This window comes from Xyrauchen texanus, chromosome 13 (assembly GCF_025860055.1).
Source record: "Xyrauchen texanus isolate HMW12.3.18 chromosome 13, RBS_HiC_50CHRs, whole genome shotgun sequence".
In the NCBI taxonomy this organism is placed as follows: domain Eukaryota; kingdom Metazoa; phylum Chordata; class Actinopteri; order Cypriniformes; family Catostomidae; genus Xyrauchen; species Xyrauchen texanus.
In genome coordinates, this window is record NC_068288.1 from 4,012,219 (window position 1) to 4,026,439 (window position 14,221).

General features: G+C 43.8%; 1 protein-coding gene across 4 annotated transcripts in view; it reads left to right on the plus strand.

Annotated features, from left to right (window-relative positions):
- Window positions 1-14,221, plus strand: part of LOC127653876 (receptor-type tyrosine-protein phosphatase F-like) — a 440,914-nt gene that overhangs the window by 283,509 nt on the left and 143,184 nt on the right. For all 4 annotated transcript variants that reach the window (XM_052140683.1, XM_052140684.1, XM_052140685.1 and 1 more), the window contains exon 10: window positions 4,325-4,469. In XM_052140683.1, coding sequence (XP_051996643.1) covers window positions 4,325-4,469 — 145 coding nt within the window. The remainder of the gene's footprint in view (window positions 1-4,324; window positions 4,470-14,221) is intronic.

Consider the following 14,221-nt stretch of genomic DNA (forward strand, 5'->3'; position numbering starts at 1 on the left):
GTTTATGTAGGCCACCACCGTGGTGCTGTCTGTCCTGACCAGGACATGCTTGCCACGAATCAACGGAAGAAATTTCTTCAGGGCAAGGAAAAACGGCCAGCAGCTCTAGGCAGTTGATGTGCCAGTGCAGCGGGCCTCGGTTCCACCGGCCTGCGGCTGCGCGCCCGTTGCACACGGCGCCCCAACCCAATTTGGAGGCATCGGTTGTAACCACAACGCGACGGGACACCTGCTGCAATGGTACTCCTGCCCGTAGAAAGCAGAGGTCTGTCCAGGGTTTGAAGGTTTGGCGGCAGGCGGGGGTAACTTCCACGACGTGCGTGCCGTGGTGCCACGCTCGTCTCGGGACTCGAGTCTGGAGCCAATGCTGAAGTGGTCTCATATGCATCAACCCCAGTGGCGCGGCCATCGCGGAGGATGCCATATGCCCCAGGAGCCGTTGGAAACATTTCAAAGGGACCACGGTGCCTGGTTCGAAAGAAGCGAGGCATTCCAGCACTGACTGAGCACGCTCGTTGGAGAGACGTGCTGTCATTGAGACTGAGTCTAACTCCAAACCGAGAAAAGAGATGCTCTGGACCGGGGTGAGCTTGCTCTTTTCCCAGTTGACCTGAAACCCTAAACGGCCGAGGTGCTCGAGCACCTGGTCTCTGTGTGTGCATAGTAATTCCTGCGAGGAGGCCAAAATGAGCCAGTCGTCGAGGTAATTGAGTATGCGTATGCCTGCTCCTCGTAGCGGGGCAAGAGCCGCCTCTGCAACCTTCGTGAAGACGCAAGGGGACAGAGACAGGCCGAAGGGGAGGACCTTGTACTGATACGCCTGGCCGTCGAACGCGAACCGTAGAAAGGGTCGATGTCAAGGGCGAATTGAGATGTGGAAGTACGCGTCCTTCAGGTCTACCGCTGCGAACCAATCTAGATGCCGGACGCCAGATAGAATTTGTTTCTGGGTAAGCATTTTGAACGGGAGTTTGGACAAGGTCCGATTGAAAACTCGCAGGTCCAAGATCGGTCGTATGCCGCCGCCTTTCTTGGGTACAACGAAGTAAGGGCTGTAGAAACCCTTCTTCGTTTCGGTCGGAGGGACAGGCTCTATCGCGTCCTTGATTAGAAGGGAGGCGATTTCCTCGCGCAGGGAGTGGGCATGTTTGCCGTGCACTGCGGAGGAACGAACGCCCACGAAGGGGGCGGAGTCCTGCAAAATGAATTGCGTAACCGAGTTGGATGGTCCGGTGCAGCCACCGTGACGAGCTGGGCAGTGAAAGCCATGCCTCTAAGCTCCGTGCTAGGGGCACCAAGGGGACGAGTATTTTGGACGTACCCGGCGGGGCTCGCAGCGGTCGCGGAACAGGTAACGCGGCGTCGGGAGGCGCTGTGGCGTCCCGAGGCCCTGGTGCTGAGAATAAACTCAAAGCACTTACCTTGTTCCGCGCACCCGGCAGGGGGCGGGTTCATGACTGAGGAGGAGGTCTGATGCTGGCGTCCTCTGGAGTTGTCTGAACCGGCCGGCCGGGGAACAGTCGTGGGGCTGAGGGCGGAAGCACCACATCCTGGGCGCCGAGACCGTTGGGGCCTGAAAGCAAAGTTCCGTGAGAACGGCATTTGCGGGCCATGTGACCCAGAGGTAAAGGAAATAGCTCTTTTATTGAGAATTTGGGTACCAAATTTGGCAAATGAAAAAACAAAAGATTCTCCTCCCGGCCCTCCACCGGGGGACGGAGCGGTCTTACCACCTCCAGAGCTAACTTCTCGTCCTCTGGGTCCGCTGTCTCAGGGACGCTTGGGAGCCTTCCGGGTCCTCGAAGGGGTCCGTGAGGCAGGGGGCGTACGCTTCCTGCGGTTTGCTCGACGCCCGGGCTGAGAGCTGGGCCCAGGTTGGGGCAGAGCAGAAGGTCTTCTGGCCACGGGAGGACGCCCTCGGCGAGCAGGTGGGGCCTGGGCCGTGGCGGCAAGCTTGCGGCGCAGCGTGATGTGCGAAATGGCCTCCGTCTGCTTCTTCACCAGGAAGAACTGCTGGGCAAAGTCCTCAACGGTGTCGCCGAAGAGGCCGAACTGGGAGACAGGGGTGTTGAGGAAGCGAGTCTTGTCAGCTTCACGCATCTCAACCAAGTCCAGCCATTGCTGACGTTCCTGGACCACCAGAGTGGCCATCGCCTGCCCGAGTGCCTGCGCTGTGACCTTCGTCGCTCTCAGGGCGAGGTCGGTCGCTGAGCGCAGTTCCTGCAGCGTGTCGGGATCAGGGCCACCCCCGTGCATGTTGCATGGCATGCAGGGCGGAAGCGGCGCATCCGATGGCGCTGTAGGCCTTCGCAGTGAGCGAGGATGTTGCTCTACAGGACCGGGAAGGGAGTACAGGGCGGCCCCGCCAGGTGGTAGTGCTTCCGGGACATAAGTGGAGCGCAACAGCTCTATCCACCTGGGGGATCTCCGTGTACCCATGGCGCGCTCTGCCGTCAAGGGTGGCAGGGGGGATGAGCAGGTGGCGGTGCGACGAGTGGAGAGGGGTGCTCTCCACGAAGACGTCAGCTCATCATGCACCTCCGGGAAGAAAGGAACCGGGGGGGGCGAGGCTGTGAGCGGCGCCCCACGCCAAGAACCAATCGTCCAGCCGTGATGGCTTTGGGGAGGATGGAGGGTTCCAATCCAGGCCCACGCTGCCCGGGAAAGCATATCGGACATCTGTGCGTCGGCCTCCTCCTGGGCGTGCAAGCCCGAAGGCGGCAGCCCAGAGGAGCCCTCAGCATCAGAGCCCACGCCCTCCGATGTCGCGGTGAACTCATCTGCTTCCATCGCAAGAGGGTAGGCAGACTGGCTGTGAGGCGAGTCGCCGCCACCTCGAGCGGGGACGGGAGTCAACGAGCGTGCCGGGGCGTGGGTGGTCCGAGGGGGCGTACCCGGCGGAGCTGCACCCGCTGCCATCCCCGAATCGCCTCCATCGCCAGCCGCATCGTCCTCAATCCCGTGGGAAGAAGGAGCGACGCGGGGGGCGGCTGGAGTGGCTTGCTTACGGTTGTAAGCGAGCCGCGACCGCAATGTTGTCGTGGTCATGTTCTCGCAATGAGAACATGAACCATCCACAAACGCAGCCTCAGTTGTCATGGTCATATCCGCGACCGCAACGTTGTCATGGTCATGTTCTCGCAATGAGAACATGAACCATCCACAAACGCATCCACAAACGCAGTCCTTAAAAGGACGTTCAACGCCGCTGTGTTTTTTTGCTCTTTTAGAGGAAATTACTCTTTTAAATAAAATCACTCTTTTATGAATGAAAGAACTCGTGAGAGCTCTTTCTTATCTGCAACTGTCGATGCGCTCAGGGGCAGAAAGTGCACAGCCGTGCAAACAGGAGAAAGCCGCTGTTGTGCGCCGTAGAATCCAACAGCATGCAGCAGAGGATAGCAGGAACTCGGTGTGTAAAACGCAGCAGTCTGCAAACACGACCATCGGCTCCGAAGAAATTTTCTGATGAACTCCCGTATTTGCGCTGCTTAAATACCTGTATGTCCGGGTAGGGACATGCAAATACTGGTTGCCAACTCTCATTGGCCTTTTTTCATAGTTCAGAGGTGAATATCGGCGCTCAAGAGAGACCCCTAGTGTCGCTTCTCTGACACAACGTGGAGAGAGCGACAGAAGGGGAACTTGAATAACACCTTATAAATGCAAATAATCCAATAACTTGAGTAGGTTAAACATTCACTTTAGAAAATGGGGTCAAGATGATTTTAATAGAAAAGATTAATAATTTAATTGTAACAGCGTTGTAAAGCCAATATCAATAATTCTTAGTTACTGGCTTATTATTGCTTAGTAAACTTTGGATTCTTGAGCATTAATAACATTAGTTTCTCCACAAAAGTACTGTAAGATGTTTAATAGTTTGTAAATTATGGCTAAGATAGCCTTACTATGCATTTAGTTAATTATTATTTACTTTCTTCTTCTTGCACAATTAGAATTATTGTGGACCCTTAAAAAATAAAATTTTACCATTTAGATTAGTTAATGCAATTGTAAACATGAACTAAAAATGTATAATACTTATAGCATAGCATTTATTAATCTTAGTTATTGTCAATTTCTGTATATATATTAATACATTTAATACTTTGCAAGTTGTGTACTGTATGTGAACAGTAGTTTATAAATTATGCACGATCACAAATGAACATCAATGAACAACTGTATATTTATTTTAATTCAAATAATAATAAAAAATATATACAGTTAAATAGACAGTATATAGTTACTGTGCAGTATGCAGTAGAGTTCCATTCTGAACACAGCAATTCTGTGTGTCTTGATCTTTTATGCTTCATAGCACCAGGTGACCTTTAACCCGGCTGGTTCTTACACTGTTGAAGCCTTAAAGCCAGACACACTCTACAAGTTTTCTCTGGCTGCTCGCTCTGAGATGGGACTTGGGGTGTATGCACAGCCCATCGAGGCTCGGACGGCCCAGTCAAGTAAGTACCACCTGTTCTCTCACTCAAACTATGAACATCTCAAACTCTGACTGTCTCTTAACAGCTCAATACCAGCCTAATCTCTCTGCTGAAGCTTGTTAATCAGGTATGTGTGTAGACCATCCCAACTTTCCAGGTTTGGCATTATGTCACCCACTTGATAATAATTTTGATAATTTTTAAGGTGCCATATCTTCAAATTATTTTCAACTCTGAACATACTCTAAACGTTTACAGCTCAAAGTTTCCTTCCTAGTTCACCCAGACCATTTATTGAAACGAAACTGCAAAAATGGCCTATTTAGAAATGTTAATAAAATATGACTGCCCATCATAACAGATGTCATTAACATATAGAAGACTTATGGTGACAAAACGTCCAAAGGTCAGAGAGAGAGTGGGAAATGGTCTTTTTTTTTTTTTTTTTTAACTTGTATTAAAAGTTTACTTAATGTTATTTAACTAGACATCTATTCTTGCAAAAGACCCTGTGTTTTCCAGAGCAGAGCAGTGCTGGTGTCCATTTCATACTTAGCAACATTTCCACTAAATCACACCATCTATTGTGACCATCCAGAGCTCAGTTGGTTCTGGCTGATTGTTCAGAGTCTGTTTAGAGCATCAGTGACTGTAGAGTGTGACACGCGCTCATTGTGTATGTATTCTCAGCAGCGTCAGAGTGACGCAGGCGGCACAGCTTAATCTCTGTCTTCATCTTCCTCCAGCTCTGGAGATATGGACTAAAGCTCAGATATTTATGACAGCATTTGTTAGATGTGTCAGTTTTGAGAGGTTTGATAAAATAAAAAGCAGTTTTTTTCTTTCCATATCAGCGTCCGTCTTTTTTGTCCAAAAGTCTCTGAGTCACTGTCCTCAAAGACATAAAAGACCAAAATTCCTCTGTCTCTCTAGCTTTGTTCTATAAACTTTCTCGCTTGCTGTTTATTGCTTTTATTTGCAGCTGCATTCTAAGTCAGCATCCTAACTAAAATGGAACCTCTTGACTGATTTTAAACATACCATAAATGAAGAAACTCAGTTTTTCATACAAATAGTGCACAGTATGTTAAACTTTCAGTAGATTTAAATACAGATTGATGTTAATACTTTGCTAAGGTAACAAAATGGATAAGAACACATTTCACAAAAATATTGGGTAAAAACAGTAGACATTTAATGAGACTTGACTTGGTTTCCAATAGAGTTTGACATTAGCATTTTGATAAGGTAACAACATGATAAAAATCATAGTACACACAAATATTGGGAAAAATAGTACATTTTTAATGAGACTCGACTCACAAGAGATTCCAATAGTTTGACTTTAGCATGTTGCTAAGCTAACATCATGATATTATGTGCAATAAAATACAAAGCACAGAAATATTGTTTAAACAGTACGTTTAATGATACTCGACGAGGGATTCCAATAGATTTTGACCTTAGCGTGTTGCTAATCTATCAAAACAATACTATTAGAAGAAATAAATTGCACTGAAATTAGGGTATTAAATGAGAATAAAATGTAAAGAGGGATTTGATTTTATCCATCAATTTTTTGGATCATAAAGTGAGTGTTACATACTACTGTATGATAGAATAGTGTAAGTTGTTTCAGAGAAAGATACATTTTGCATTTAGATAAGTAATATACACTCACCTAAAGGATTATTAGGAACACCATACTAATACTGTGTTTGACCCCCTTTCGCCTTCAGAACTGCCTTAATTATACGTGGCATTGATTCAACAAGGTGCTGAAAGCATTCTTTAGAAATGTTGGCCCATATTGATAGGATAGCATCTTGCAGTTGATGGAGATTTGTGGGATGCACATCCAGGGCACGAAGCTCCCGTTCCACCACATCCCAAAGATGCTCTATTGGGTTGAGATCTGGTGACTGTGGGGGCCATTTTAGTACAGTGAACTCATTGTCATGTTCAAGAAACCAATTTGAAATGATTCGAGCTTTGTGACATGGTGCATTATCCTGCTGGAAGTAGCTATCAGAGGATGGGTACATGGTGGCCATAAAGGGATGGACATGGTCAGAAACAATGCTCAGGTAGGTCGTGGCATTTAAACGATGCCCAATTGGCACTAAGGGGCCTAAAGTGTGCCAAGAAAACATCCCCCACACCATTTCACCACCACCACCAGCCTGCACAGTGGTAACAAGGCATGATGGATCCATGTTCTCATTCTGTTTACGCCAAATTCTGACTCTACCATCTGAATTTCTCAACAGAAATCGAGACTCATCAGACCAGGCAACATTTTTCCAGTCTTCAACTGTCCAATTTTGGTGAGCTCTTGCAAATTGTAGCCTCTTTTTCCTTTTTGTAGTGGAGATGAGTGGTACCCGGTGGGGTCTTCTGCTGTTGTAGCCCATCCGCCTCAAGGTTGTGCGTGTTGTGGCTTCACAAATGCTTTGCTGCATACCTCGGTTGTAACGAGTGGTTATTTCAGGCAAAGTTGCTCTTCTATCAGCTTGAATCAGTCGGCCCATTCTCCTCTGACCTCTAGCATCAACAAGGCATTTTCACCCACAGGACTGCCGCATACTGGATGTTTTTCCCTTTTCACACCATTCTTTGTAAACCCTAGAAATGGTTGTGCGTGAAAATCCCAGTAACTGAGCAGATTGTGAAATACTCAGACCGGCCCGTCTGGCACCAACAACCATGCCATGCTCACAATTGCTTAAATCACCTTTCTTTCCCATTCTGACATTCAGTTTGGAGTTCAGGAGATTGTCCTGACCAGGACCACACCCCTAAATGCATTGAAGCAACTGCCATGTGATTGGTTGATTAGATAATTGCATTAATGAGAAATTGAACAGGTGTTCCTAATAATCCTTTAGGTGAGTGTATACGTATGTGTATATATATATATATATATACACACACACACACATATATAGTGTATATTCACATTAAGACTAGGAATATGCATAAAATATGATACATTTTGATTTTATGTTGACATTAAAATCTCACTATGTTTAAGAGCAGAGCTTCTGTCTTTGACCTTTCGAAACTCTGCATAACATTCTCTCGCCCATAATGTACCCTTCTCTCATTTCATTCTCTATCCTTACCATGCACTCCTTTTGTTTTTTGTATTTTACGTATTTTTATATTCTTTCATTAAATTTTCTTTCCTATTTTGCTTTTTCTTTTCAATTGACCAATCTCTCTCTCTCTCTCTCTCTCTCTCTCTCTCTCTCTCTCTATTGCATCTCTTCATATTTATCTCAACCTATTGTATTTCATTCACACTTTGTTCTGCTGTTGGTGAAGAATGAAGAGCTGACAATCTCGTTCTCTCTCAGATCACTCTCAAATCCATGTGCATATTTTCTCATTTCCCTTTATTTATTCCTTTTCTCCCCTTTTTCTTACACCCACTTAAATGTCTGCAGATGTGTCCATTGTCTCTCTGGTCTGTGTTTCTGTTGTTTTCACAAAGTTCTCTCTGCATCTCCCTGTTTAATCTAGTTTTCTCACCCGGTTCCCCACCTTTTCCCCAGCTGTTCTTTATCTGATTCACATCTACAAATGTTTTTCTTACTTGTCTGTGTGGACTCTTTTATATATCATTCCTTACAGTAAAGCAGGCATGTCTTACATATAATTTCAATAAAACAAATGTTTTTCCTGAGGCCTATTTTCCATTCTCTTTCTCTGACACTGACGCCCAGTGTACACCGGACACGAGCGTCTCGTCAAAACCAAATAGATCCCATTATAATCAATGAGGCTGTCTACACTGGAATCGTTCGTTGCGGCGCAATGACAGTAAAAGGATGTTGCGTTCCATTTTGTGCTGCTCACGCTAGCGCAACTCCTGCCAAGTTTAGAACAGTGGCTTAGACGCATCTAGTGTAAACAGCCTCAAGCCTTTGTGTCGTGTCATATCTACACCCATCATTGACAGGTTGTAAGAATTGAACAGACTTTTTAGACTGGGAGGACATTTTGAGTTTTGAAAGATACAGTAAGTTTTTGTTGTCCAAAGAATATACAAAAATTATTTCTGCCTGCTCTGGTCGACAAAACACAGGGGTTTACAGTTATCCCATCTTCACATTACAGATATACTTCCTGGTACATACAGACACTATCACACATGATTTTGAATAAGCCAATATGTTATGCCTATTCTCCTGTATTTATGTATTTATATATACACACTGGCAGCCAAAAGTTTGGAATAATGCACAGATTTTGAGGTTTCTAAAGGAAATTCATACTTTAATTCACCAAAGTGGCATTCAACTGATCACAAAGTATAGTCAGGACATTACTGATGTAAAAAACAGCTCCATCACTATTTGAAAAAAGTCATTTTTGATAAAATCTAGACAGGCTCCATTTCCAGCAGCCATCACTCCAACACCTTATCCTTGTGTAATCATGCTAAATTGCTAATTTGGTACTAGAAAATCACTTGCCACAGTTGAAAGCTGTTTAGTTCTTTAAACGAAGCTTAACATTGTTTTTGTGTTTGTTTTTGTGTTGCCACAGTATGCAATGACTGGCATGTCTGAAGGTCAATATTATGTAAAAAATGGCAAAAAAAGAAATAGCTTTCTCTAGAAACGTGTTAGTTAATCATTTTTTGAGGAATGAAGGCTATATTTCAATGCTTGAAATTACCAAAAAACTGAAGATTTCATACAAATACAGTACAGGTGAAACTCGAAAAATTAGAATATCGTGCAAAAGTTCATTAATTTCAGTAATTCAACTTAAAAGGTGAAACGAATATATTATATAGACTCATTACAAGCAAATTAAGATATTTCAAGCCTTTATTTGATATAATTTTGATGATAATGGCTTACAGCTTATGAAAACCCCAAATTCAGAATCCCCAAATTCCCCCAACCCCAAATTCAGAAAATTAGAATATTACATGAAATCAATAAAAAAAAGGATTTTAAATACAGAAATGTCGGCCCTCTGAAAAGTATAATCATGCATATGTACTCAGTACTTGGTTTGGGCCCCTTTTGCATTAATTACTCCCTCAATGCGGCGTGGCATGGATGCTATCAGCCTGTGGCACTGCTGAGGTGTTATGGAAGACCAAGATGCTTCAATAGCGGCCTTCAGCTCTTCTGCATTGTTTGGTCTCATGTCTCTCATCTTTCTCTTGGCAATGCCCCATAGATTCTCTATGGGGTTCAGGTCAGGCAAGTTTGCTGGCCAATCAAGCACAGTAATACCATGGTCATTGAACCAGGTTTTGGTACTTTTGGCAGTGTGGGCAGGTGCCAAGTCCTGCTGGAAAATGAAGTCAGCATCTCCATAAAGCTTGTCTGCTGAAGGAAGCATGAAGTGCTCTAAAATGTCCTGGTAGACGGCTGTGTTGACTCTGGACTTAATAAAGCACAGTGGACCAACACCAGCCGATGACATGGCTCCCCAAACCAACACAGACTGTGGAAACTTCACACTGGACTTCAAGCATCTTGGATTGTGTGCCTCTCCATTCTTCCTCCAGACTCTGGGACCTTGGTTTCCAAATGAGATGCAAGATTTGCTCTCATCAGAAAAGAGGACTTTGGACCACTGAGCAATAGACCAGTTCTTTTTTCTTTAGCCCAGGTAAGACGTTTGACATTTGAAGCCCATGTCCAGGACCCGTCTGTGTGTGGTGGCTCTTGATGCAGTATCTCCAGCCTCAGTCCACTCCTTGTGAAGCTCCCCACACATTTGAATGGCCTTTTCCTGACAATCCTCTCCAGGCTACGGTCATCCCTGCTGCTTGTGCACCTTTTTCTTCCACACTTTTCCCTTCCACTTAACTTTCTATTAATGTGCTTTGATACAGCACTTTGAGAACATCCAACTTCTTTTGCAATTACCTTTTGAGGCTTTCCCTCCTTGTGGAGGGTGTCAATGATGGTTTTCTGCACAACTGTCAGGTCAGCAGTCTTCCCCATGATTGTGAATTCAACTGAACCAGACTGAGAGACCATTTAAAGGCTCAGGAATCCTTTGCAGGTGTTTAGCTGATTAGAGTGTGACACTTTGAGCCTACAATACTGAACCTTTTCACAATATTCTAATTTTCTGAGATTCTGAATTTGGGGTTTTCATAAGCTGTAAGCCATAATCATCAAAATTATATCAAATAAAGGCTTGAAATATCTACTTTGCTTGTAATGAGTCTATATAATATATTAGTTTCACCTTTTAAGTTGAATTACTGAAATTAATGAACTTTTGCACGATATTAAAATTTTTCGAGTTTCACCTGTATATACACTACAGTCTTCAAAGACAAAGAACAACTAGCTCTAACAAGGACAGAAAGAGATGTGGAAGGCAAGATATACCACTGAACAAGAGGAAAAATATATCAGAGTATCTTGAGAAATAGACACCTTACATGTCCTCAGCTGATAGCTTCATTTAATTCTACCCTCTCAAAACCAGTTTAATGTACAACAGTAAAGATAAGACTCAGGGGTGCAGGCCTTATGGGAAGAATTGCAAAGAAAAAGCCACTTTTGTAACAAAAAGAAAAAGAAAAGTGGACAGAGAAACACAGACACTGGACAACAGATATTTGGAAAAGAGTGTTATGGATCTTTTTTTATTTTATTTTTCTCCCCAATTTGGAATGCCCAATTCCCAATGTGCTCTAAGACCTCATGGTAGTGTAGTGACTCACCTCCATCTGGGTGGTTGAGGACAAATCTCAGTTGCCTCTGTGTCTGAGACCGTCAACCCGCACATTTTATCTCATGGCTTGTTGAGCGTGTTACAGCGTAGACATAGCCTTCCAGCATTCACGCTATTCTCCGTGGCATCCACACACAACTCACCACACGCCCCACCGAGAGTGAACCACATTATAGTGACCATGAGGAGGTTATCCAATGTGACTCTAACCTCCCTAGCAACTGGGCCAATTTGGTTGCTTAGGAGACTTGGCAGGAGTCACTCAGGATGCACTGGATTTGAACTCGCGACTCCAGGGTTGGTAGTCAGCGTCTTTACTCGCTGAGCTACCCAGGCCCCCAGTGTGTTGTGGATCATAACCCCATTGAGCTTTTGTAGGATCAGCTAGACTGTAAGGTGCGTGAGAAGTGCCCGACAAGACAGCCACATCTATGGCAAGTGCTACAAAAAGTGTGAGTTGAAATGTCACCTGAGTATCTGGACTGAAACTAACAGCTGGAATGACAAGGTTCTGCAAAGCTGTTATTGCTGCACGTGGAGGATTTTTTTTTTTTATGAGAAATCTTTGAAGTTAGTTTTTTCAAATTGTAATAATATTTTTTCACATTATTAATGTCCTGACTCTCAATTTTGATCAGTTGAATGCTACTTCTGTGAACAAAAGTAACAATTTATTTCCATAAGAGCAAATCTGTGCATTATTCCAAAAATATACAGTATACATAAAAGAATCATCAGATGTAGTTTTATTTGCCATAGCCTTTTGGACTGAATAGACAGGCAGCAGGATCTTTCTTTGAATTCAAGTGTTTTGAAAAATAAACCAATGCAACTCAACAAACCAGCTCCACTAGCATCAAGGTGAGTTGGGCGGCTCCCCTGGCTGGTAGTCGTCACGGCAACATCGTCAGGTATTCTTTGGCCTATCAAGCGGTGTCGGGTGATGAACAGCAGAGACACGAGTTGAAAGACATTCCTGCCAACGTGTCCAGTTATGTGCTTGAGGGGCTGGAGAAATGGACTGAGTATGCGGTGTGGGTCAAAGCACACACTGATGTTGGGCCTGGTCCACAGAGCAGCAGCACACGCATCAGAACCAAAGAGGATGGTAATGCTCTGCTTCCAGCGGCAAACCGTCTGCTCCAGAACTGCTCTCCGCACCTTCTAACTATTATTGATGAACTTCAAACTCACCAATCTTACTCAGTACTTTTTCTCTTATTTTCCAGTAAACATTTCTTAACATCCTTAAAACAAGATACATTTACTTCAGCAAAAAAGGCATAATACTTCAAGAAAAAAAAAACTAAACTTTTCCCAGAAGAGTTAGAAAAATTTACTTGTTTTCCCTTATGCATAAACCTCATAAAATTGTGTTAGATATTTCTGAAAACAAGACTCTAAAAAAAAAAACAAGATTTGTGAGTCATAATTTACTCAATCTCAGGTTGTTCCAAACCCTTATGACTTTGGGTTTGCATCCCATTTTTGGTTATTTTTGGGAGCCAACTCCTGATGTTCTAGGAATGTTCTTTTTTGTTTTTGTGTATTTAACTATAATCTAACTGTCACGTATGTTGACGGTGGAGGCAGACACAGGATGCGGATCTAGTCGCAGCGGAGGTTTATTAGACAATAAGGGTAATACAAAACATGAACAAAAGTAAACATCCACGATGGGAAAAAGATAAACAAAACACGCAGGGCAAACAAAGGGTTAACATAACACGGGAGGCATAAACGGGTATAACAGCGGAGAAGACAATGATGGAAGCATGGGAAACAGGCATAAACTTACAACAAAGACCGACAAGGGAAAGGAGAAACAGAATGAAGACTCAACGAGACACAGGTGAGAATAATGAAGAGTGCAGGCACTGAGAGGGGCCGGGAATTGTGGGAATTGCAGTTTACGCTCGGACAGTGAGACTACAGGCGGACAACAGGGAAAACGTGACATGGAATGGGAGCGGTGACAGGTGAGACGGAAAACACGGAGCAGACCAGGAAACATGACACAAACGTGATGGGTGAAAAACAGAGAACATAGGACAGACAACACCGGAACGTTACACTAACCTTCCTAAAACATTAGGTGCAGGTTTTTGTGTGACAACGTTATGATAACTTATAATGAATGTATAATAGATCAAAACAATGAATGGCTTGTTGACTGATTTTTTATGTAATTTTGCAGTTTGTTTGCAGAAAAATTCCTGGAATTTAGAGGTACACTACATTATCCTTAGGGGAATAATTATGCACAAACTAAAACAAACATTCTATTACAGTGAAAAAAAAAATAGTTCCTTGCTAACCAAAAAATAATCTGAAAGCCCATTCTTGGCAATATCATGGGAACCAAAAACGAATGTTTCTAGATCATTATGGGGGACCAAAAATGGTTAGTGAAGTGGAAGAAAGACATTTTTACAGGTTTGGAACAACATGAGGGGGATTAAATGATGACAGCATTTTAATTTTTTAATGGAACTATTCCTTTATTATTTGGTCATTTTGCATCTCAAGTAAATATATCTTATTTTAAGATGTTTAGATAATTTCACTGGACAACAAGATGAATATACTAAAAATCATTTCTTGCAGTGCAAAGCTAACTCTACTTTCAGTACCTGGTCTCGGTTGGGGTGAACTGCTTGAATCAACACTTCCTTGGATGATTCTTTCTCTTTCTCACTATTATGCTGGACTTCCTGCCTGCCTCTTCGGTATTTGGTTTTTATTGTGTGGCTTCTGTAAACCTGATAGAGATTGAGACAATACAAGTATGAGAGAGCAGAAGCCAGTGCTCTCTGCTTCTACATTGGTGTGAAATTTCAGGACTGAGGTGGTGTACTCTTTTGTGAGTCAGTCATTGCTCTGTGAGAAAAGCACAGGGATTGAGTGGGCGATTGGAGGATTTCAGTGAGGTTCACAGTGGCTCATTGCGATGCTGCCACTCAGCCACAAGCTAATCTTCCTAGACCGTCTTTCCTAGAAAAGGTTCTTGTAGATGCTGCAGCCTCAATTTAGACTTCAGTCTGAAAACT